The sequence below is a fragment of the Littorina saxatilis genome, linkage group LG12, assembly GCF_037325665.1.
Source record: "Littorina saxatilis isolate snail1 linkage group LG12, US_GU_Lsax_2.0, whole genome shotgun sequence".
Taxonomy (NCBI): domain Eukaryota; kingdom Metazoa; phylum Mollusca; class Gastropoda; order Littorinimorpha; family Littorinidae; genus Littorina; species Littorina saxatilis.
This window is the reverse complement of record NC_090256.1, coordinates 76,939,809-76,963,931: the sequence shown is the minus strand read 5'-3', so window position 1 is coordinate 76,963,931 and position 24,123 is coordinate 76,939,809. Positions and strand designations below refer to the sequence as shown.

General features: G+C 42.7%; 1 protein-coding gene across 2 annotated transcripts in view; it reads right to left on the bottom strand.

Moving 5' to 3' along the window:
• The window catches only part of LOC138982821 (protein slit-like), a gene marked incomplete in the record, with an annotated part of 197,303 nt that overhangs the window by 125,600 nt on the left and 47,580 nt on the right, over positions 1-24,123 (bottom strand). For both annotated transcript variants that reach the window (XM_070356174.1, XM_070356173.1), the window contains 1 exon segment: positions 9,226-9,297. In XM_070356174.1, the coding sequence (XP_070212275.1) occupies positions 9,226-9,297 (72 nt within the window).

The following is a 24,123-nucleotide window of genomic DNA, read 5'->3' as shown; positions in this document are numbered from 1 at the left end:
TAATAAAAACACGCTTAAACCAATATATTACCTTACTGGGAGAATGCAAGTTTCCAGTACAAAGGACTTAACATCTCCTACATACTGCTTGACTAAAATCTTTACAAAAATTGACTATATTCTATACAAGAAACACTTAACAAGGGTAAAAGGAGAAACAGAATCCGTTAGTCGCCTCTTACGACATGCTGGGGAGCATCGGGTAAATTCTTCCCCCTAACCCGCGGGGGACCGTTCAAGGTATAATATATAATTATCTAAAACCCGAAATCTTTAGCCCACCCCTGGGGAGATGTAACAACATATTATTCAAAACCAAACAACCGAAGGCCGGGGTCAAGGGCTGGCAGGTTTCTCAGTTTGTCCATAGACCATTTATCCTGGACCGCCAACTAGCTCTCTCTCCGCTCTTTCTCTCTATTACGAGGTAGCGGCCTCTCGCATTTAGGAACCTACGCTTACGTACATGGCCTTTCAGAAATCAGGGGGATGTCATATCCGGTGTCGATTGTAAACATGGACGAAGTTGCCGAGATAAGTTCTGAAAATGCTAAAATAAAGTTAGCTAAAGTGCATATATGGAACATGTTTTTTCGATGAGTTTTGTTAAGTTTAGTTTGGAGTTTTGGAAAATCTAGTTCATTGTCACCTCCCATTGTCACAAATAACTGGAGCGTGCTTTCTTTTCACTGTCTTCGAATCGCTGGCCTTTCCAACCGGACGCTAAGCGCCCCTGAAAGTCGAGCGTCGTAACCTCGAAGGGTCACGTGACGAGTTGGCGGTCCAGGCTATTTGGTCTATGGTTTGTCACGAGGACTGCCGAAACACCCCCCCCCCCCCCCCTCCCTCCGACCCCACCCTCAACGGTGACAAGGAAACGCGGGTCCACGCTGTCTGTTTATTCCCAGAGCGCCGTGTCTGGAGCGGCCATAACAATTTGATGGCCATAACCATAATCCCGTGTCCGAGGGGAACATAACGAGTTGATGGCCGTAACTATATATAATCCCTTGCCATGTGGGGAAAGAGAGAGAGAGAGAGAGAGAGGCCGGGCGCGAACTCGCCGCCTGAAAGCGCCATGCAGGCAGGGTTTGGGGTCAGGGTTTGTCGAGTGCACAGGCTGACCGTTTTATTAACGGAGTCACCGAAACAGACATCACCTTTGACCCTTCATCCAACCTTTGCTCTTTCTCTCCACACACACACACACACGTATTGACACACACATTGACACACACATTGACACACACACACCTTTGCTCTCTCTCTTTTTTTTAAGGGGGGGGGATGCGTATCATACAAATCATTTCTCTAATTGGCGACTGTCACTGAGTCACTTAAGTCATCTTCTTCACTTTCTTTTTTCACGTCAGTTATGTTGATATCAGTGTGCAAAACGGCTTGACAGGTACAGTAAGGTGACACTGGGCGATATTTGGCACTTCACTGTTAAGGGGCTGCCAAATGCTTGAGTCTTTTTACGCTTATCGAGGAAGATAATAGTTTCGGGGTTTCGGCACACGTTTTTATCTAAAATTACGCTCGAGTAAAAAAAAAAAGAAGAGAAAGAACGTTTCCGCTGAGCCTGCGAGACATAAAACACTTCCGCTTATGCTCGTTTGTGCTCTTTTTTTGAAAATAAATCATTACTTTGTGGGGGGGGGGGGGGGGGGGGGACCGTCGATAGTTTATCATACTGCTAGTCTCTTGGAAGCACTGCCCAAGTCTTTGACTAAAACAAACTTATACGTGAACACAACAAACAAAAATACCGGCCAGTGTCGAAAATAATTATTCTCAAACCGAAAAGAATAATAGAGAACGCAAATACGAAGCACAGTTTTACTGACTTAACATTTCAGTCTAGGTTCTGTGAAATTCTTGAGAGACAAAAAAAAAGGAAACCCGCAGGGTGGGGAAGGGGTTACCTTATCTGACAATCGGTCTTTTCTCCCCCTAGACCCGCCCGTCCCCACTCCCCATCCTCAAACACACACACACCTCCCTCCCGACATCCCCCCCACACACACACACACACACCACACATACCTTTTTAAACAACCGTTTGTCTTAACACCCGAAACCCCTTTCCCTTTAAAAAAAAAAAGAAGAAAAAAAAAAGAAAAAAAGAAATTATCTAAAAAGCGGAAAACAAACAAACGCCTCCCCGCGCTGAGGCTGACGTTGGCTGCATTTCGGCGCGTGGCAGGGTCGGCCAAGATGGCGTTCTTGTGTTTCCGTGTTTTGAAAAAGTATCGCTAACATCGCACTGACGGGGTCAAAACAGTAGCGTTTGCATCCTGGTGTGTTCCCGGCATAACTGGTGTAGGGTCGCCCCGGTGTGTGCACAGCGTATAGCGTATGTAGTCGCTGTGGAATCTTGTCAGTATACAGACATGTGCATCGTGCGGGAACTGGCCTTGCTGTTTTGGCTTTAACACGTATTTTAATTTCACACTGACAAACCTTCCTTCAAAACATTCTTGTTTTTAAACAAAACCACTCAAAACATAATTGCTGTTGTTTTCTATGTTGACCAACCAGATTGTGCACTGCGGATGGTTTGCTGATGATGGACTGATGAAGAAGGGGGAAGGGGGCATACATGTAAAAGCACACTGGTGCACACAAAAACAAACAAACAAACCAAACAAACAACAACAACAAAAAATAATAAAAAAATAAAAATAACCAAACAAATAAAAAAGCAAACAAACAAACAAGAAACATGTGGGGGCTCCAGCACACACTCACTAACCATATGTGACCCTCCACGACGGTATGAGTCGCATGTCACCTTTGCATGATTTTCATATTAATTTTTACATTTTCCTGAAGAGTTTTTTATGCTCTATCCAGTGGTGAAAACTGTTTTAGAAAAGAGCGAAAACTGTTTGAGTTATAAGCCTGTGACTAAGGTGACCCTCACACTGTTACCAGACACTCCCCGGACTTGTATTAAGCCTAGCGCAGAACCGCGCGAGGTGACATGCGACTCATTTCGTGGTGGAGGGTCACATATTAGCCTTTATTTTGCACTCTTTGAGTAAATTGAACACCTCCAACAGAAGGAAACTCTAACACCAAGCAAACACTTCAAGTTTGTACTCGGAAAAGAAATGACCCCTCTCTGTCTTAGCCATTATTTTGCACTCTTTGGGCACATAATAAAACGTTCAACAGAAAGTAACTATAACCCTTGGAAACAAACACAAGCTTTAACTCCACACAAAAAATGACCTCACTCTCAGATGACAAAGATTTAAACAAAAAATGAAACAAAGGAAGATAAACTACTACAGTCTAGAGACATAGTGCTTGCTGCCGCGAGAGCCGAGAACATTTTCCCTCTTCATCTTTGCTGCGCTGGCCACAAAACCCCTCCGCGTGGAGGTGTTTCCTGACACATTGTACGTAGGGTGTACTAAATCTGTCCTCGTCTTCCCCTCACCATCTTCCACCCACCACCCCGCCTTCCACTTTTGTCCTCCCTGAAACCAATGCAATGTTTCAGAGGGCAAGATGGATGATCATTCTACGGTGTGAAGCTCTCCCAGCGGGGTTGAAAACATTAGTGTGGCTTGCAGTCGCCAGCAAAATTAACGAGTTTTCTCGCCACAGGAAAGACTCTCAAACACCACAAAGTGGATACAGGCATGAGACCAAGGGTAGGGCGGGTGGTGGCGAGAGAGGTGAAGGGACGGGGAATGTTTCCGGTGCCGTGTGCCGAGCTGTGAGCAGTGGCCAGTGCCCGCCAATGTTTAGCTCAGGCACCGTCGCGGCAGACGCGCTTTAGTTCTATGCAGGAAGATGCAGCGCGCTATTCTGGCCATCCGGCAAACTGTCCTCCTCGTCTCCAAGGCAGACTGATACCAAGAGGTGTAAGTTACACCCGCCTTCAGGCTCAGGCATTTTCAAACGCTCGACTCAAGACTATATACCACAGGTAGGGCGAAAGCCTTGTACACTCAAGGAGCTCGAGAGAGTATGTTACAGGTCCGTATGGTAGTTCTGTAAATCGAGAACGCATCCTTTCTTTGCCGGTCTCCGGCTATTGACTTGGACTTAGCCTCAGCATGTGATGTGTGTATGTAAAATTACTTGAGTATAATCATTATACCTTGTATTCTTTATAATGTAGAAAGCAAAAGAAAGTCAGTTTCAAACGGAAACCTTTGTTGATATAACCTTTTTCTAGGAAGCAAGCCTTTGTATAATATATTTGATATCTACAATTTAATGTTTCACGTTTGGCTATGTCTTCAGCAAACAAACCTGAAGCAACCAATAATTCTCATTTCTGTTTCGCAGAAGTATGTGCATACAGTTACGACGTAAACTGACGTCTTGCCTTGTTAGCGTTTGGAAAAGAAGAGATATTTATAGAGTCAGCAAACTTGCGGAACTATGGAGGGGGATTTGAAGGGTCAAACGAGGCTAGAGACTAACGGCAATGTTTATTATCTTCAGACGTCGCGAGTGAACGAGTGCCCCGCGTTCTTGAGAGCTGGGGAAATTAGGACACTTCTCGTCTTATCTGCCATTATTTGTGTGTGCACTCTCCTGTCTCAGTCAGTGTTTTCCCCCTTCTGCTGAATAGCCGAGAAAGGACCAGCTTCTAACAGTTATAGCCTTGTAAAAAGAGTGTCTGAAGAGTTGGCACATACTCACAATTTCACCCAATCATGTCATCAAAGTTTTCTTCAAAACCTACAACATAAGCGACCAACTACCTAAATTCACCAAACATCTTCCGTCTTTTCTGACTTCGGAGAAAATCTTTAAAAGCAATAACACGTATCAGATACATATGAAAAGCAATGAACGGTTTGTATTGTTAGTCAACAGACGACAATAAAACATTCAAAGGAAGAAGTTAAGCTGGACAAGCATTAATAATTTTGAAAATGTTTGAAGAAATGCTCTTCACCACTTCTCAAGATAACAGGATATGCAATCTGTTCTATTCTACAGAAAGTACTCTCGCTGGAAGAAACGTGATCGCAGGAAATGGTTTTATGTCCTTATAATTATTATCTATCTTCCCCTGTGGCTTTAACTTCTTCAAATATCTGGCACACAGGCCGCCAAATCAAATCTCAAACCTCCAGTGACCACACACGAAGCATAGCAAGAGCTTGAAAACAGGCCCAGGCAATTCTGAGCGCGATCCCAGAACCGGCAATCTCTTCCTCAATCAAATCTTACGTCCCCCTCGAGAAGGGTGGCGAAAGGAAAAGGTCTTTGCGGGTTTGTGCCCCACGTGGGACCAACAAAGCTTCACACGTCAAAGCGTGGAAGTGAATCCAATAAACAAAGTCAACAAAGCGCACAAGGGGGGCCCAACATTGGCACAGTATTATCTTACTAGGTGGTAAATCACTGCGCTAATGTTTGCACACTGGATTGCACCCTTCTCAATGTCTGGAAGATGTTTCCCAAAATCATCTCCATGTCCAACGACTTTTGGCGGCGACCAAACTGTTATGGAGATCTTGTTTGCGCTTTGTGTGACATGAGTTTCCCTGGTCAGTGCTTGACAGCGTCGCATGTCAACGGTCAGTCACGGTAATGTCCACTTGCTATGCCAAGAGGATGGTGACAACTAGCAAGTCTATCTTCTTAGCTTGTGTGGATTTAAACCGAACTGACCGCATTGTGGTGGCCTAAAAAGTCACCGGGTTCCTTAAGTTCACTTCTCCCCCGAAAGCGGCGTGTGGCTGCCTAAATGGTGGGGATAAAACGGTCGTATCTTAAACACCAAATAAAGAAAGAAAGTCTGAGAGTATATGCGGCAAAATAGTCGAGAAACTGTTCACCTGATGAGCCCACTCGATGGGCATGGTAATCTATCTATATATATATACGACTAGTGTCTGTCTGTCTGTCTGTCTGTCTGTCTGTCTGTCTGTCTGTCTGTCTGTCTGTTCGCGATGCACGGCCAAAGTTCTCGGTGGATCTTTTTCAAATTTGGACACCGTATTCAGCTACACCCCGGACACAACCTCATCGATGAGATATTTCAACACGTGCTCTCAGCGCGCAGCGCTGAACCGATTTTGGTTCCACCTGAGCTACCCGGGCCCCCATACCGACACACCAAAGCCGCTAGACCACATCACAACGCCAAAGTTCTCGGTGGATCTTTTTCAAATTTGGACACCGTATTCAGCTACACCCCGGACACAATATCATCGATGAGATATTTCAACACGTGCTCTCAGCGCGCAGCGCTGAACCGATTTTGGTTTTTCTGTTCATTTCACCATTCCCAGTAACTCTTCCTTATCTTCTCCAGTGTTTTGCGTTTATCTCCCTTCCTTCGTGTGGCTTCAATCCATATTCCCGTTTCTACGTTACTATTTTTAGAATGTCACTGCGCTGTCCAGAACGCTTCCCTTGCACCCGTAAGTTGTTCATACTGTCAAAGTGAAAAGGTCGAATCAATTTATAGCCACGCGAAAAATACACTGTCACCTATCTCTATATATTTATAGATATATAGATATACATATATATATATATACGGCTTCTCTGTGTGTGTGTGTGTTTGTGTGTGTGTGTGTGCAAAACCTGTGGATTGTAGAGTTCTGTTTGTGATGGGGTCTAGCGGCTTTTGTCTGTCTGTATGTTCTGGCATTTGAGAAGCCACAACAGATAATATAGGGCTAAGAAATAAGCTCTAAAATTCTCAATCCCGTTTGACAGGACTTCGCCTTCAAAGGTGATTGTGTAACTCTTCCTTATCTTCTCCAGTGTTTTGCGTTTATCTCCCTTCCTTCGTGTGGCTTCAATCCATATTCCCGTTTCTACGTTACTATTTTTAGAATGTCACTGCGCTGTCCAGAACGCTTCCCTTGCACCCGTAAGTTGTTCTTACTGTCAAAGTGAAAAGGTCGAATCAATTTATAGCCACGCGAAAAATACACTGTCACCTATCTCTATATATTTATAGATATAGATATACATATATATATATACGGCTTCTGTGTGTGTGTGTGTGTTTGTGTGTGTGTGTGGGCAAAACCTGTGGATTGTAGAGTTCTGTTTGTGATGGGGTCTAGCGGCTTTTGTCTGTCTGTATGTTCTGGCATTTGAGAAGCCACAAAAGATAATATAAGGCTAAGAAATAAGCTCTAAAATTCTCAATCCCGTTTGACAGAACTTCGCCTTCAAAGGTGATTGTGGTGAACCGCCACGCTGTCTGTCTCTGTCTCGCGATTCACTCTAGTATATATATATATATATATATATATACGTAAGTTCTGACGAAAATTCGACTTTCTTGTGTTATGATGTTGAACCGACATTATTATGTGATACTGCCCGAGATGTGTACATTCCATAGCATTGTTTGACCAAATGAGTTCCAAAACTCATGAACTAGAGCAATGCGTGCAGAGTGACATGCAGGCAACAGATTTATTATGTCTTTTTTATTTTGGACATTTCATGCTTTTTTAAATACCGGCACGGTTGGCCTTGGCTTAGTGGTAAGGCGTCCGCCCCGTGATCGGGAGGTCGTGGGTTCGAACCCGTACCCCGGCCGGGTCATACCTAAGACTTTAAAATTGGCAATCTAGTGGCTGCTCCGCCTGGCGTCTGGCATTATGGGGTTTGTGCTAGGACTGGTTGGTCCGGTGTCAGAATAATGTGACTGGGTGAGACATGAAGCCTGTGCTGCGACTTCTGTCTTGTGTGTGGCGCACGTTATATGTCAAAGCAGCACCTCCCTGATATGGCCCTTCGTGGTCGGCTGGGCGTTAAACAAACAAACAAACAAAAAATGCCTTTTTAAATGCACAGGAGCCTAGCACACCTAGGTTTGTGGGAATTCAACTCATAAGTTACGGAATTTGCGTAAATTGTGAATAGCAATGCATAGTTGAAAGCAAAATAAAAGTTTCACATTTTCCAGTTATTTCAATCGCAGGAGGACTTTGCATGTAAATAGACTTGACCCTGTTTAGTCTCAAAAATGTCAAAATGTTAAGCTCTCTACATTTTAACCTGTCGATGGTTTCACATACGCAACAAAAAAAGTGTGCAATGTAAGACGGTTTTCTCAAACGATGTCAAATATATACGAATCAGATTACAATGATAAATTCCAACCCAATTATCAGTGCCATAATCATATGGGATTTACCCCACCCCCACTGAACCTATCACTCACCCCCTCCAAAACGCATCTTTTTCCTTCCTCCCCAGCCCCTGATCTCTCCAACATAGTACCAACATGTTTTTATATTGCTTATAAGGTAACGCCAGTGCTGTCACGGTTTTACTTAACATCGATTAATAAAAAACAAAAATAAATGCTCGAACATTAACTATCAATACAAAAAAAAATACACAAAAAAACCAATGAAACCTTATTGTCTATGGTGGATTTCTGCTCTCCAACAGGGAGTTCAACGTAAAGGTGCATTCCTTACTGTGTAAACGATTCGGCTCGCCATCTCAGATCTGACAACGCTTTTACATGGAATAAAGCCATATGACATATATCCACCCTGTGTCTGATGTGTCCGCGCGGAGGGGTTTCGCAGCCAGCGCAGTGAAGATAAAGAGGGAAAGTGTTCTCGGCTCGCGCGGCAGCAAGCAGGATGTCTCTAGACTGTATCCCGCCTCTTAGACACACACTAAAATTCGACTTCGCTGATGGTCTCTGTTCAGAGTGAGAGTTTTCTGATGAATTCAAATCCTTTAACGGACACTATAGTGCCTTTTGTCGAAATTGATCCATCAAACAATCCTCAATCTGTATAAGAAGCAGTCACGATGTTGATTTGTTGTCGTTGTTGCGTGAATGAAGGGTCTTATTCCATCTGTAAAAGCCTGAGCATAGATCTGAAATAAAGGGCCGAACAAGAAGCAGTCACGATGTTGATTTGTTGTCGTTGTTGCGTGATTGAAGGGTCTTATTCCATGAGCATGTGAAATAAAGGGCCGAACTGTTTTTACGGAAAGGACTGCGACTTGAAAGGAAATGATACTCTTCCGACCTTTGCCAAGTCAGCGGTGTCTGTACTCAGGGCCGGATCTGGGGGGGGGGGGGTTCCTGGGGTTCCGGAACCCCCCCCCCTCCCCAGGCCATCCCTGGCCATCCAATGTACCTCTCAGAGAAAAAAAATGTGGACTTTGGACCCCTGCCTTCAGTTGGAACCCCCCCCCCCCCCCCCCCCCCCCTCAAACGAACTTGGTCCGGCCCTGTGTACTCACAACGTATGAAGATTGGTAAATCCCTCGAAGTCATTCCGTCTGATGACTGTTAGGTTATTCCCCTGTAGATCTCTGTAACAGAACAAAAGACAATGTTTAGTTTGATGACACTGGTGAGTTCATCGCGAACCACTTTCATCAGAACAAAAACCAACAGATATGAGCGGTTTAATGTCCAGACGTAATCCAACTTGTTCGCTGCGTACAAAGACAAGTTTAAGCTTACCTCTCAGAATATTACAAGCTTTCAGACATTGTATAAGCTGGTCAAAATCCGCTGAGTACTGGGGACACAACAAGGGGGCGGACATACAGGCAAACACACTGACACGCGCATATACACTCACGCATTCATGAACAGAAAATTTTAGACGACGACCACGACGATGACGATAATGATAATGATGATTACGGAAATCCAAAACCAGACTAGTTCGTTCCGAAATCCAGAATCAAAAAACAAGAAAATGTAGTTATTGGAACGTTTAATTTTGTCTTATTCTTTTCAAAAACTAAACGTTCCAGTAACTTACATTGCTTGTTTTCTTGTATTATTGATGATTTCGGAAACCATTCTTCTCGAAGATGGCGTCACCAACGACACAATCAAAAGGCATCGTGCAGACTGTACGATGACGGTGAGCGTGACGATGATAATGTCGATATAAAAGATGAAAATGATGACAGAAACGATTACGACAATAAATTATAATCCAAAACAACAAACAAGAACCAGAAACACAAAATCATACAGAGTAGAATAAACTATATAACATCCGCCACCACGAAGTGACAAAAGTTAACCAATAATATTGTTTCCATCGCACCATTTTCTCAACTATACGTCGATACATATTACTTGTAATTCACCACTCTTGACAACCGTTTCTATTCCGTCAACTCGACCAGAGAAGAATGTATTGTTTGATTGTGTGTTTTCTTATTACATTTTACTCGAATAAGAAAAGACCTGAACGGAAACAAGATCGCAGAAATGGGTAAATACGGAGAGAAAAAAGGTAGAGTAAAAGAAATCAAGGGTCGGGGGAGGGGGGGGGGGGGGGGGGGGGGGGGGGGCATTGCTGGCGAATCTGACAATTCTACGGAGCGAGTGCATTGCAATGAGATGTATCTGTTGGCAGGAGTGTAAAGCAACGGGTGCACACCGCACGCATCTAACAATGTTTGCCTTTGTCTGCTTGGCTTGAAACCTTGTTTTACTTCAGGCCACAGCGGCCTGAGATTGAGACACGGGATAGGGGGGAGCGGGGCTAACTCCTCCATCTGTGTTTGTTGTTTGTATCGCTCTTTCCATTGGCGTTGCGTTGTTTGGCCAGATAACCCTGCGACTTCATTCGCTTCAACTCTCTTTTTGCACTTGGGAGTTATTTTGCAGTGCATGGGTCAGAGCTTGGTGAGGCTGGGTTTCTGGTTGGTTGGTTTGCTCAGGAAATAAATAGGAGATAATTTATTCAAGCTCGAATCAAACAAAAAACAGCTTAAACAAAAAATAAAAAAATAAATACACACACACAAAAACACACACACACAAACTTGAACTATACCACAAAGATACCGAGAGATGAACAACGTCAGATTTTTCAGGGCAATATCTGCAAACGTTTTTCTTTGCAATGGATTACGGAGGGCAAACAGAAGAAGCATCCTTTCAACTCGAAATTGGCCCTCAAATCAGTACACTTTTCAGTGTCTCTAAGACCCACTAAAAGAAACGTTTTCTGCTTATATGAAGAAGAAAAAAACACCAAAGAAATTGTGCGGCTCTTCCTGGTGACTATATAGTCTTGAGTCGAGCGTTTGGAAATGCCTGAGCCTGAAGGCGGGTGTAACTTACACCTCTTGGTATCAGTCTGCCTTAGAGATGAGGACGACAGTTGGCCAGATGGCCAGAATAGCGCGCTGCATTTTCCTGCATAGAACTACGGCGCGTCTATCGCGACGGTGCCTGAGGTCAACATTGGCGGGCACTGCTCTCAGCCCGGCACACGGCACTGTAAACATTCCCCGTCCCTACATCTCTCTCGCCACCATCCGCCCTACCCTTGGTCTCATGCCTGTATATTTCTATTAGCTAAAAAAAAATATGACATTAGCCAAAACTCAAAACTCAGCACTCTCGTGCTTGCTTGACAACGTCAGGAAACCTATTCACGACAATGTACAAACTCTCAGCGACATGAAACATGGAAAGTCGACACACGATCAGTGCTTTGTTCCGTCAAATTCCTCGTCAGGCTCACACCAGGAGATTTATACGCCAGTGTGTGTGTGTGTGTGGGGGGGGTGATAACGTAAGAGAGAGAAACAAAGGAAAGCAGGGGGGGGGGGGTGTGAATTCCCAGGTAACAAGGCAGACTGTGAGATTAAAGCAATTAGTCTGATGCGCTAATGAAAGGTTTTTACGCGAGGAACGCGCGCCTTGTAGTATGGGTCCCGTGTCTGGGAAGACAGGAGGATGGCAAACACCAAGTAACTATCAGAATCGGAGCCAAAACATCTTCCCCAGAAATGCCACCAACCTGCTCCACTACTGGGGAAAACTTGTCACCGCTGTTTTTTGCTCTATTTTTAAATGATCTAAAGCCTTTTCTGTTGGAAAACAGTAATGGTTTACAATCTATGTCAAGAGAGGCTATGGTGGTTGGAATGGATGATACTGATGTAAATGCTTTGTTTCAAATGTTTTTATTACTGTATGCGGATGATCCTGTGATCTGCTCAGAGTCTGAAAAAAACCTGCAAGAATGTTTAAACAAAATGCACGAATACTTGCCGCAGGAAGATAGGTACGCTAATGTTACAAGGTACACGTACTTATTTTGCGTTCAGGGTGTCTGTGGGGATTGTGTAATCTGTGTTTGCTTGCTTTTAGTGTGCAACTCATGTCACTTTCGCCACGCCAAGTGTTTGCTGTAACTATCAGGTAAACATTACTCTGGTGAGTGTACCACACAAAAACTTCGCAAAAATCAACCGAACATGTAATAAAAAGTGACCCCAAAAATACCACCCACTAAAATGCTAATAACTCCTAGATTATTTCAGCAATTTACTTTATATACGATGTGAATTGGCTTGAGATTTGGGATATATATACGATGTGAATTGGCTTGAGATTTGGGATATATATACGATGTGAATTGGCTTGAGATTTGGGATATATATACGATGTGAATTGGCTTGAGATTTGGGATATATATACGATGTGAATTGGCTTGAGATTTGGGATATATATACGATGTGAATTGGCTTGAGATTTGGGATATATATACGATGTGAATTGACTTGAGATTTGGGATATATATACGATGTGAATTGGCTTGAGATTTGGGATATATATATATACGATGTGAATTGGCTTGAGATTTGGGATATATATACGATGTGAATTGGCTTGAGATTTGGGATATATATACGATGTGAATTGGCTTGAGATTTGGGATAATATACGATGTGAATTGGCTCGAGATTTGGGATATATATATACGATGTGAATTGGCTTGAGATTTGGGATAATAAGTTCGTAAAGTTTCAAGTTTGTTAGTTAAATGGTTTGACTATTATGCTCTTCAGAACTTTTATTTCAAATTCGGGGATGTACTCAAATGTATGAGTTTTGGCACTGAGTGGTAGCCACACTAACCCGATTTTAGCCCTCCAGATTTTTACCTGTTGGTTTTTCTGAAGTTCGTAGCATACACAAACCATCCGCAGGCAACTGATAATTAGGGGGAATTGTGATCGAAAGGTCGCTGGTTCGAATCCGGGCCGGGACGGACACGGGTCAACTTTATGTGCAGACCCAGAGACGGTATCCATCTCCCACCCCCGTGTCACCACAATGGCACGTTAAAGATCTTGGTCATTCTACCATAAGTGCAGATGGCTGATACCACCTAAACACGCATACATCAAAAGCCGTGAGGGCGTAAAAACTCGAATCGTATAAACCAATTCATGTCCAATATAGGCAATTAAGACCTGACGGACAATAAGCCCCTTAAAATTTACTGATAATTATATGAGTTGAAAAAGCAATTTGGGGTTCAAGTTGGATGAGTGGGGCTACTGCTCAGTGTCAAACCTCCTGCTGTTGGGACAATCTCCGGATTTGAAAAATATATTTTAAAACTAGATGATTACCCGCTTCGCCGGGTACCGGCTTCGCCGGGAAGAAGTAGAGCCGAATACCAGGCTGCGCCTGGGACCCGGCTTTGCCGGGTGTACGCCGGCTTTGCCGGCGCACGAAGGAAAGGAGATAAACGCGCAAAACACTGGAGACCTTCTAAAAATAGTAACGTGCAGTGACCTTCTAAAAATAGTAACGTAGTAACGGGAATATGGATTGACGCCACACGGAGGAAGGGAGATAATCGCGGCTGAAAACACTGGAGAAGATAAGGAAGAGTTACTGGTAGTGGATCCCGACAACAAAAAACAAAAACAAAAAAAAATCGGTTCAGCGCGCACAGCGCTGCGCGCTGAGAGCACGTGTTGAAATATCTCATCGATGAGGTGGTGTCCGGGGTGTAGCTGAATACTGTGTCCAAATTTGAAAAAGATCCACCGAGAACTTTGGCCGTGCATCGCGAACAGACAGACAGACAGACAGACAGACAGACAGACAGACACTAGTCGTATATATAAATAGAAGCGTAAAAATCAAACAAATCAACCTATATACTTGAAACTGTCTAACGTCATCATCCTATATCTCAAGCTACTGTAGATGAAATATGAAGTAATTCGCTGAACACATGTGGCAGTTATTAGCAAATAACATTAGTTTGGAGATCCCTTATGCTCCAACACCCCTTTACCCCCCCCCCCCCACCCCTTCCCCACCCCCTCTTACGCCAAATCATATTCTCTCTCACAAAACAAGATTATGGTTGAGGAGGGGGGGGGGGGGTTATAGGGGTATGTAAGGGGAAAGATTGTTGGTGGGGGGGGGGGGGGGGGTGGGTTAAGTATTTAATCATTCGGACAGGTGTAGATCTCCGTGTTATCGCCGACAGGTTAAAGGCATGATGCGCTATGTGTGAGATGATGACGATAAAACGTGTAGCGTTACGCCACGGACTGATCACATCAACACACTGATACACCGACAACAGCAAAAAATCATCATACGAATTTCTCGAAGAAGCTGTAAGTTGGTTTTTTGTTGTTGTTGTTTTATTTTGGGGGGAAGAGGGTTTTTTCTTCAGGTAAAGTTTTATTTGTGTGTGTTTTTTCTCATTCTTTTTCTTTTGCCTGATCACACACACACACACGCACGCACGCACGCACGCACGCACGCACGCACGCACATGCAAACAAACACACACACACACGCGCGCATGCAAACAAACACACACACGCACGCTTGCACGCACGCATTCACACACACACACAACCTCCTACCCCCAATTCCATATTTTCCCTCTTCCCCCCCCCTCCCCCCCCCCCCCTTCACACACGCACGAACCTTGCCACACAGATTGACTGAGTGGACTAGCACCATATCTGAAATTAAAACATGAATAAACCGATAATAAAAAGATGACTTGGGATTAACTTTTGCAGTTCCAGATCAATGTTTGTGGAGAGCGCGGCTAGATCGAAAGGTACGCAGAGAGAGAAGCAAACCGTCTACCCGTGTTACAGTACCTACACTCACATCATTATTTGGCTTTACATGGAGAAAACTGAATTGTGCTGGCAAGGCAGGAGGGGATGTGCGGTGTATTTTTATGGGGGGGGGGGGGGGGGGGGGTCTGGGGGAGTATAACGGGGTCAAAGGACAGCGTTGATGTAAAGGGAGAAGTTATGCACTGTAAAAAACCAAAAAAACGAGGAAGAGAGAAGTAACGTAAACCAATTATAATACCGCAGGTGAGGCGGAAAGAGTGCAACAGACTTTACTTCCGTGTCACGGGCAGTCCCCCACTGAGAGTGGCCTAACACAAACTCTTATTTCCGACTTTTCTCTCAAATCTTTATTTTCATTTTTCCGACCTTTCTCTTCCTCTGTATTTCAATGTTCATACTTTTATTTTCCCATTGCTTGGAAATTCGGATCGCTTTCTCTCAGTGGAAATTAAGCTAGCAGCATCAAGAGTCGTCCTACCCAGGTGTGTGCGTGTTGATATAGGTGTTATCGTACTTGGGCTCAGCAGACTTTAATTGTGTGTCTGTGTGTGTGTCTTTCTCCACTTAACAGCTTATTGCTGGGAAACTACTGGGCGCAGTTCGTTCAAAAGTTGATACACTAACTTGATAATAGGTCCGATTGGTCGTATTAAAACTTCATAATGTTACCTGGGACCTAAATGCGAAATAAACCACAAAAACGACTTCGCCGTAGGAGGAGTTCACACCGGCGGGGCAACACGCAGCCATTGAGCTGATAGAACAGCCGAACGCGTCACACAAAAATACGTCATGACAAAGTTACACGCAAAGCGAAAGAGACTTTGACGTCATTTACTTTTGTTCGGAATTTTCCGTCTGTTCCTAGCTTGTCAGTGAAGACCTGACGTGAGTAAGCTTACCCAAAACGTCTTTGTTCTCTATTCACATTGCAGCTGTGAAATAATCAGTCTTGTGTCTCGGTCGTGTAGGTACAGAGTTTGCTTCTGCAATCATTGTGTTCGTGTTGATGACGGCTTCATAAGACAAAAGAATAAGCGAATCTATCGCGAGGAAGACGTTTATGTACAAATCACCGAACCCAACCCATTTTTTGTTTGCATTTTTCTGAAGAATAAACTGCATGTGGTTAATTTCATCCGTTTAATGCTTGTCGAAACGAGCCATAAGGCTTTAGAATAAAAGATTTCACGCATTGCTTTATATCTGATCACAGATGAGGTCGCAGTTTGTAGGTTGAATCTATGAATCGGCCAGAGATAGATCTGCATTTCTGGTCAGAAACCAACATTCACACCACAGACATTCCAAACATTTATATTTATTGAGCGAGCCAGTCTGAAGAGTACTCGGGTCCAGCGCGAGCGTTTTTTATCAAGCCACCGGCACTTCTGGCAGAATGGCCGAGGTCTTTTCGTTGTCACAGCGGTGACACGGGGGTGGGACATGGATACCGTCTTTGAGTCTGTATACAAAGTTGTACCGTGTCCGTTCCCGTCTGGATTCGAACTCTTGGTCCGAAGCAGGGCCTCCTTTACATTCGAAAAGCACTAGACTGGCTAATTAAGTTTTGCATCCTCTTGGCTAATTTTGTTTTACGTTCTCTATGACACACGTGACTTATATAGAGTTGGACACGGGCGATATGCTATAATAACAGCGTCGGAATGTTGATTTACGGATTAAAATGCAAATCATCGACAGCCCAATTATGTCGGAGCAATAGCGGGCAAGGGTTATTCCGCAATGTCTGATATGTACACATGTTTAGACATAACCCGTGAATTTTTCTTTTTGAGTTATGAAATCCTTTTTTTTTTTTTTCTCTCTCATCGGAATTAGCTCCTGTATAATTATGTTGAAACAGTTTTCATTTCTTTCTTTTTCTTGTATTTTTGTTTTGTCACGGTTTTTTTTTCATGTACCCCCATGGGCCCGCTTCTTGAATAAATCATTTGTCTTGCCTTTAAAAAAAAATCCCCTTGTGTGTCATACAGTTTTTAAATTTAGGTGCAAGTAAAGGATAATTTCTATGTGTAGATTTAGTTATTTGATCTTTGTGAATAGAACTATCGTTATAGTAAGTCTTCTTGATATTTTGTTGAATAAACTATTTTAGAAAAAGTTAAATGAAACCCCAACCTAAATACAGAAAGAAAGCAGAGAATTAAAAAAAAATTTATCTTTTGTCAAGAAAAAAAAGGAAATAGGTTTAACGATTTCCCAAAACAAGGAGGACCAGTTAAGTTATCTAAAACAACTGTAAGAATTTGAAAAGTAAGCATGAGTTCATTGAATAGATTTATTTTATTTTATTTATTTACGAGGATTTATATCGCGCACGTATCTCACCACACAAGGCGACTCAAGGCGCATGTTACCTATTAATGCCGTGTGAGATGGAAATTTTTACACAATATATCACGCATTCACATCGGCCAGTAGATCGACTGCCTTTAGGCGCTGCATCCACCTTTCACGGCCTATTATTCCAGGTCACACGGGTATTTTGGTGGACATTTATCTACGCCTATAAATTTTGCCAGGAAAGACCCTTTTGTCAATCGTGGGATCCTTAACGTGCATACCCCAATGGTATTTTTCCTCTCTGGTTAACGTCCCACACCGATGTGCTGGGCCATCTGATAATACTAATAATAAAGAGAAAGGACGAAAAAATGATCAAACAAAAACAACAGTCACATCTGGTGTAAAGGACAGCACGTTTCGCCCTGCAGTTCGGAGTGACGATCTAACAGCAAACGACAAGAAGAAGACATCTGGTGTAAAAAAAAATATTTTAAAATACAGATGAAATTTTACAGTAGTTCAGCAACCGTGAAGAGTCCAACCGTTTTTAGCCCCCATTTCATGCTAGCTTTAAACTCCAGACGGAGATTTGACACTAGTTCTCTAACTAGAGGGTCCAACATTTCAGCCAACATTCCAGGCTGGCTTTTAAATCCACACAATCCCGAGTTTTAGCGCGACATTCCAGCTGTTCAACCCACAGCCATGCTGGTCCCCTCTCTCTCTCCCCTGGCTGTGCATTCCGGGCGAGGTGTTGAAGATGGGAGTGAGCGAGTCGGGTGTTTCAGCAAACGATCCCTATTGTACGTCATTGGTCTCAAAATGGCCCGCCACCAGTTTAGCGCCCGGCTCCCAACTACACCCACCAAGAAATGTGACCCGACCCAGTCCCCAAAACCTCGCACACACAGAACGAGTAATCTCTCTGTGATGACAACAATGATCCATGGCTTTTACACGAACTGCAAGGGGCTGAAGGGGAACTGAGACTACGATGAATAATGAAAGCTTCTAGGAGCTCCGCAAATATTGTGTCTCTCGGGGTTCGAGTTGGTATAGGTGGGGTGCAGTTAAAGTTAGAGAAACAAAGCAAACCGGCCACGAAATACGCGCAACGCTATAGATTTTTCCTCAGTAGTAAAATCTGATAAGTATTTTCCCACTTAAAAATTCAACAGGGTTTTCTGTTTCTTCTCGCTACACAAACGCCTGCACGGAGAGTGTGTTACGGTTGACAAGACAAACGGACCGAGGACTTTGAGAGTCACAGTGTATGCGGAACTGTTCAAGAGCCACATTGCGTACATACGGGTGTCTGTCTCCGGCTAGTCCAGCCAGCGCATTATAATTTGACGATTGCTTTTTTATGCACAGTTGTGTGTGATTAATTCAGATGCTATCTAACAGTCGCCTCGCACGTAGTAAAATAATATCTGAGCGTGGGAAAAATGTCAACGTAACACGAGAGAGAGAGAGAGAGAGAGAGAGAGAGAGAGAGAGAGAGAGAGAGAGAGAGGGGGAGAGAGAGAGAGAGGGGAGGGAGGGAGGGTAAGAGAGAGAGAGAGAGCTAGAGAGAGGGGGGGAGGGAGGGGGAGAGAGATCTATACTGAAAAGAAAGACAAGGACAAAATAACGAGAAGCAATTAAATTAAAATGCAGAAAAAAACCCACAAATAAACAAACAAACGAAAGACACAAATAAAGGAAGAAATCATTAAGGAATGAACTTTAAAGCTTTAAAGGCAAACGATCACGAAGAGAGGAGACCTGTGTTTTATAAACCAGCACAACAAAAAACAAAAACGAATTTTACTTAAAGCGACATGGCGAAATAAAAGACGGTTAAATCAGTTGAAAGCCAGGCACAACAGGGACAAAGAGCGCAAGGCATGGGCAGAAGGCATGTGGCACATCAAGATTTAGCAGGCTTTTTTCTTACAGCCGTTTAGCAATTCACTCCCACTTTCAGCAAAATCTCAGCCCTTGCGCTCCAACGCCTCTCGCAGATCTAAAAACGTTACGATCCCCAGAGGTTGCTCTATCAGCTCCGCGCTTTACAATCCCGTCAGCCATTTCGCCAGTTTTCATCCAATCAGGTAAATGAAGGGAAGGGACACAATCAGCTTCCGGGCCGGTTGTCTCCCCTCCCAAGCGTTTAAGTTTCCATTGAACGCTAGTTCTTCTTTATCTGCTCTGGGAAAACCTTAAACGCGAACGCTTTCGGGGACGAGCAGAATTACTCGTTCTCCAAGCATTCCAGGAAGCCAAAAGGAATAACAAAGAATCTCTCTCTCTCTCTCTCTCTCTCTCTCTCTCTCTCTCTCTCTCTCTCTCTCTCTCTCTCTCTCTCTCTCTCTCTCTCTCTCTCTCTCTCTCTCTCTCTCTCTCTCTCTCTCTCTCTCTCTCTCTGTGTTCGTGGATCGTTCGATTGCCCAACCCCCCCAGCACCCATTTGCTATAAACAATATGAGTTTTCGCAAATAAACATTCTGATTCTGATTCTGATTCTCTCCCTCTCTCTGTGCGCGTGACGATCTTCGTTTTGACTCTGACGACTTGTTTTGTTCTGAAGGAAAGCCAGGTCGCTGTCCGCTATGACCATGCTATCGTTAACGTTCGTATGCGTGCACAAATTGGGGGCGGGGGGTGTGTGAATAATACCAACTGAGAGTCAGAACTGGAAGGATATTCTCTATAAGATCGTTTTCCGAATTCCTAGACCGAAACTTTGAACTCGGAACGAACTGGTTAAACATGAAGGACAAAAACCATCGAACAAGGAGAACAAATGCTGAAAATAAGCAAAAAGGCCACTGCAAAGTGGTCAGAAGGAAGGGTAATAAGGCCAGATAAAAATATATGTTGCTTTAGGGTAACCGACCCTATTTTTTCCCGCCGACCATAACACTTTTTACATTTAGTCAAGTTTTGACTTAATGTTTTAAACATAGAGGGGGAATCGAGACGAGGGTCGTGGTGTATGTGTGTGTGTGTGTGTCTGTGCGTGTGTGCGTGTAGAGCGATTCAGACTAAACTACTGGACCGATCTTTATGAACTTTTACATGAGAGTTCCTGGGTATAAAATCCCCAGACCATTTTTTCATTTTTTCGATAAATATCTTTGATGACGTCATATCCGGCTTTTTGTAAAAGTTGAGGCGGCACTGTCACACCTTCATTTTTCAATCAAATTAATTGAAATTTTGGCCAAGCAATCTTCGACAAAGGCCGGACTTCGGTATTGCATTTCAGCATGGAGGCTTAAAAATTAATGAATGACTTTGGCCATTAACAATCTGAAAATTGTATTTAAAATTATTTTTTTATAAAACGATCCAAAATTACTTTTATTTTATTCTTCGTCATGTTCTGATTCCAAAAACATATAAATATGTTATATTCGGATTAAAAACCAGCTCTGAAAATTAAAGATATAAAAGTTATGATTAAAATTAAATTTCCGAAATCGTTTTAAAAACAATTTCATCTTATTCCTTGTCGGTTTCTGATTCCAAAAACATATAGATATGATATGTTTGGATTAAAAACACGCTCAGAAAGTTAAAACGAAGAGAGGTACAGTAAAGCGTGCTATGCAGCACGGCGCAACCGCTACCGCGCTGAACATGCTCGTCACTTTCACTGCCTTTTGCACTAGCGGCGGACTACGGTCATTGTGAAAAAAATGCAGTGCGTTCAGTTTCATTCTGTGAGTTCCACAGCTTGACTAAATGTAGTAATTTCGCCTTATGCGACTTGTTTTTCATTTCTAAAAAAATCACCCAACTTTTGGCACATTTTGCAAACCATACCGAGACTAAGGAAGGTAATCTCCTTTAATATCGTCCAAATTTAAACAAAAAAATATTTGAAAAAACTAATTAAAAAAGCCGACCTACCGACCCTATCTTTTTTGGTCACGTGACCTTAAACCAACATATATTTTTATTTGGCCCAAGAAAAATATCAGGTGTGAACACTGATCGATGAAAGGAGGGGGGGGGGGGGGGGAGTATGGCGCTTGAAGGAATGAGAGTAAAGTGCGTGTGTAAGTGCCAGCGTGTGTAGGCTTACATGTGTATGTATGCGTGTCTTCGTGCATAATTCGTACGCGGATATGCACGAGCGTGAAATGATCGTGCGCGTGCGCGCATTGGCTTTTCACTTTGTGCAACTTCAAAATAAATGTAAATAAATATCTGTGGGACAGAGACAGAACAAAAACAATTTTCCTGCTTAAATTTGTCATCACAAACTTCCAGTTTCTAACAAACGAGCAGGCTGAGAAAACCCGAGAGCGTGGAAAACATGCATTCATCAAATAGTGACGTTCACTGTTTTGCGCTGACTGAACTTTCGTCTTTTTACCCTTTCCCCACAGGAACGTGTCCGCCAAGTTCAAACTGTGAGAAATGCATAAGGAAACTAAATGACTCAATACTGTACATTGTCGGAAAATGAAAAGACAACACAACGAAACGGTACAAGCGTTAATTTTGAGATGATTCTAGGCATCAAAAACAAACAGCTGTGGTAAAAAAAGAAACAAGCCGCGTAAGGCGAAATTACTACATTTAGTCAAGCTGTGGAACTCACAGAATGAAACTGAACGTAGTCCGCCGCTAGTGCAAAAGGCAGTGAAAGTGACGAGCCTGTTTGGCGCGGCAGCGGTTGCGCTGTGCTTCATAGCACGCTTTACTGTACCTCTCTTCGTTTTAACTTTCTGAGCGTGTTTTTAATCCAAACATATCATATCTATATGTTTTTGGAATCAGGAACCCACAAGGAATAAGATGAAATAGTTTTTGAATCGATTTCGGAAATTTAATTTTGATCATAATTTCTATATTTCTAATTTTCAGAGATTGTTTTTAATCCAAATATAACATATGTATATGTTTTTGGAATCAGAAAATGACGAAGAATAAGATGAAATTGTTTTTGGATCGTTTAATAAAAAAATAATTTTAATTACAAGTTTCCGATTTTTAATGACCAAACTCACTCATTAGTTTTTAAGCCACCAAGCTGAAATGCAATACCAAACCCCGGCCTTCGTCGAAAATTGATTTGCCAAAATTTCAATCAATTTAATTGAAAAATGAGGGTGTGACAGTGCCGCCTCAACTTTTACAAAAAGCCGGATATGACGTCATCAAAGGTATTTATCGAAAAAAAGAAAAAAGTGTCCGGGGATATCATACCCAGGAACTCTCATGTCAAATTTCATAAAGATCGGTCCAGTAGTTTAGTCTGAATTGCTCTACACACACACACACACACACACACACACACACACACACACACACACACACACACACACACACACACACACACATACACCACGACCCTCGTCTCGATTCCCCCCTCTATGTTAAAACATTTAGTCAAAACTTGACTAAATGTAAAACAAGTCGCGTAAGGCGAAAATACAACATTTAGTCAAGTAGCTGTCGAACTCACAGAATGAAACTGAACGCAATGCAACGCAGCAAGACCGTATACTCGTAGCATCGTCAGTCCACCGCTCACGGCATAGGCAGTGAAATTGACAAGAAGAGCGGGGTAGTAGTTGCGCTGGGAAGGATAGCACGCTTTTCTGTACCTCTCTTCGTTTTAACTTTCTGAGCGTGTTTTTAATCCAAACATATCATATCTATATGTTTTTGGAATCAGGAACCGACAAGGAATAAGATGAAAGTGTTTTTAAATTGATTTGGAAAATTTAATTTTGATAATAATTTTTATATATTTAATTTTCAGAGCTTGTTGTTAATCCAAATATAACATATTTATATGTTATTGGAATCAGCAAATGATGGAGAATAAGATGAACGTAAATTTGGATCGTTTTATAAAAAAATTTTTTTTTACAATTTTCAGATTTTTAATGACCAAAGTCATTAATTAATTTTTAAGCCACCACGCTGAAATGCAATACCGAAGTCCGGGCTTCGTCGAAGATTACTTGACCAAAATTTCAACCAATTTGGTTGAAAAATGAGGGCGTGACAGTGCCGCCTCAACTTTCACGAAAAGCCGGATATGACGTCATCAAAGACATTTATCAAAAAAATGAAAAAAACATCTGAGGATATCATACCCAGGAACTCTCATGTCAAATTTCATAAAGATCGGTCCAGTAGTTTGGTCTGAATCGCTCTACACGCACGCACACACACACACACACACACATACACCACGACCCTCGTCTCGATTCCCCCCTCGATGTTAAAACATTTAGTCAAATCTTGACTAAATGTAAAAAGAAGAAGAAGTAATGATTCTCCATTGAAAGCACCGATTATAAGTGAAGAGAAGCTACCATCCTTTTGCCTCGATAGAAAAAAAGCTTCTCAACGGGAACTTGCTTACATGACCATTCGAGCTTTAGGCTCAAAGCAATATACTGGAGAAAAAAACTGTTTGAAAATGTTACGTACTGACGTGTTAAAGAAAATATCAAATGTTTGAAAATATTTAATATTAAACTATTAATATTGATATGTATTCAGGGATCGCGCTAGCTTTTTAAAAAACGCGTAAGTCATACGCAACGAAACGAAAAAAACGCGTCACGGACCAATATTTTTGCGTACTACGAAAACACGTACAGACACAAACAAAACACGCACGAAAGACTTAAAGACACTCCTTACCTAAATACGGCGAGTTTTCCTGTCGAACTCCGCGCACGCCTGTCGAATAACACCCCTGCTGTCTCCAACCTTCGGGCCTTGCGAGTTTGTTTCCCGCTCTAATACGACTAGACACACTTTCCGCCTTTTGGAAGCGCGAGATGGGAGAGCAGCTAATGTCTGTTTCATTATCCGACAAGACATTATCTGGTAATACCCTCGTTACGTTCGTTTGCGATACTTCGATGCAAAAAGAAACGGACTTTAGTTTTGACGCGCAGATTTCATGTGTGT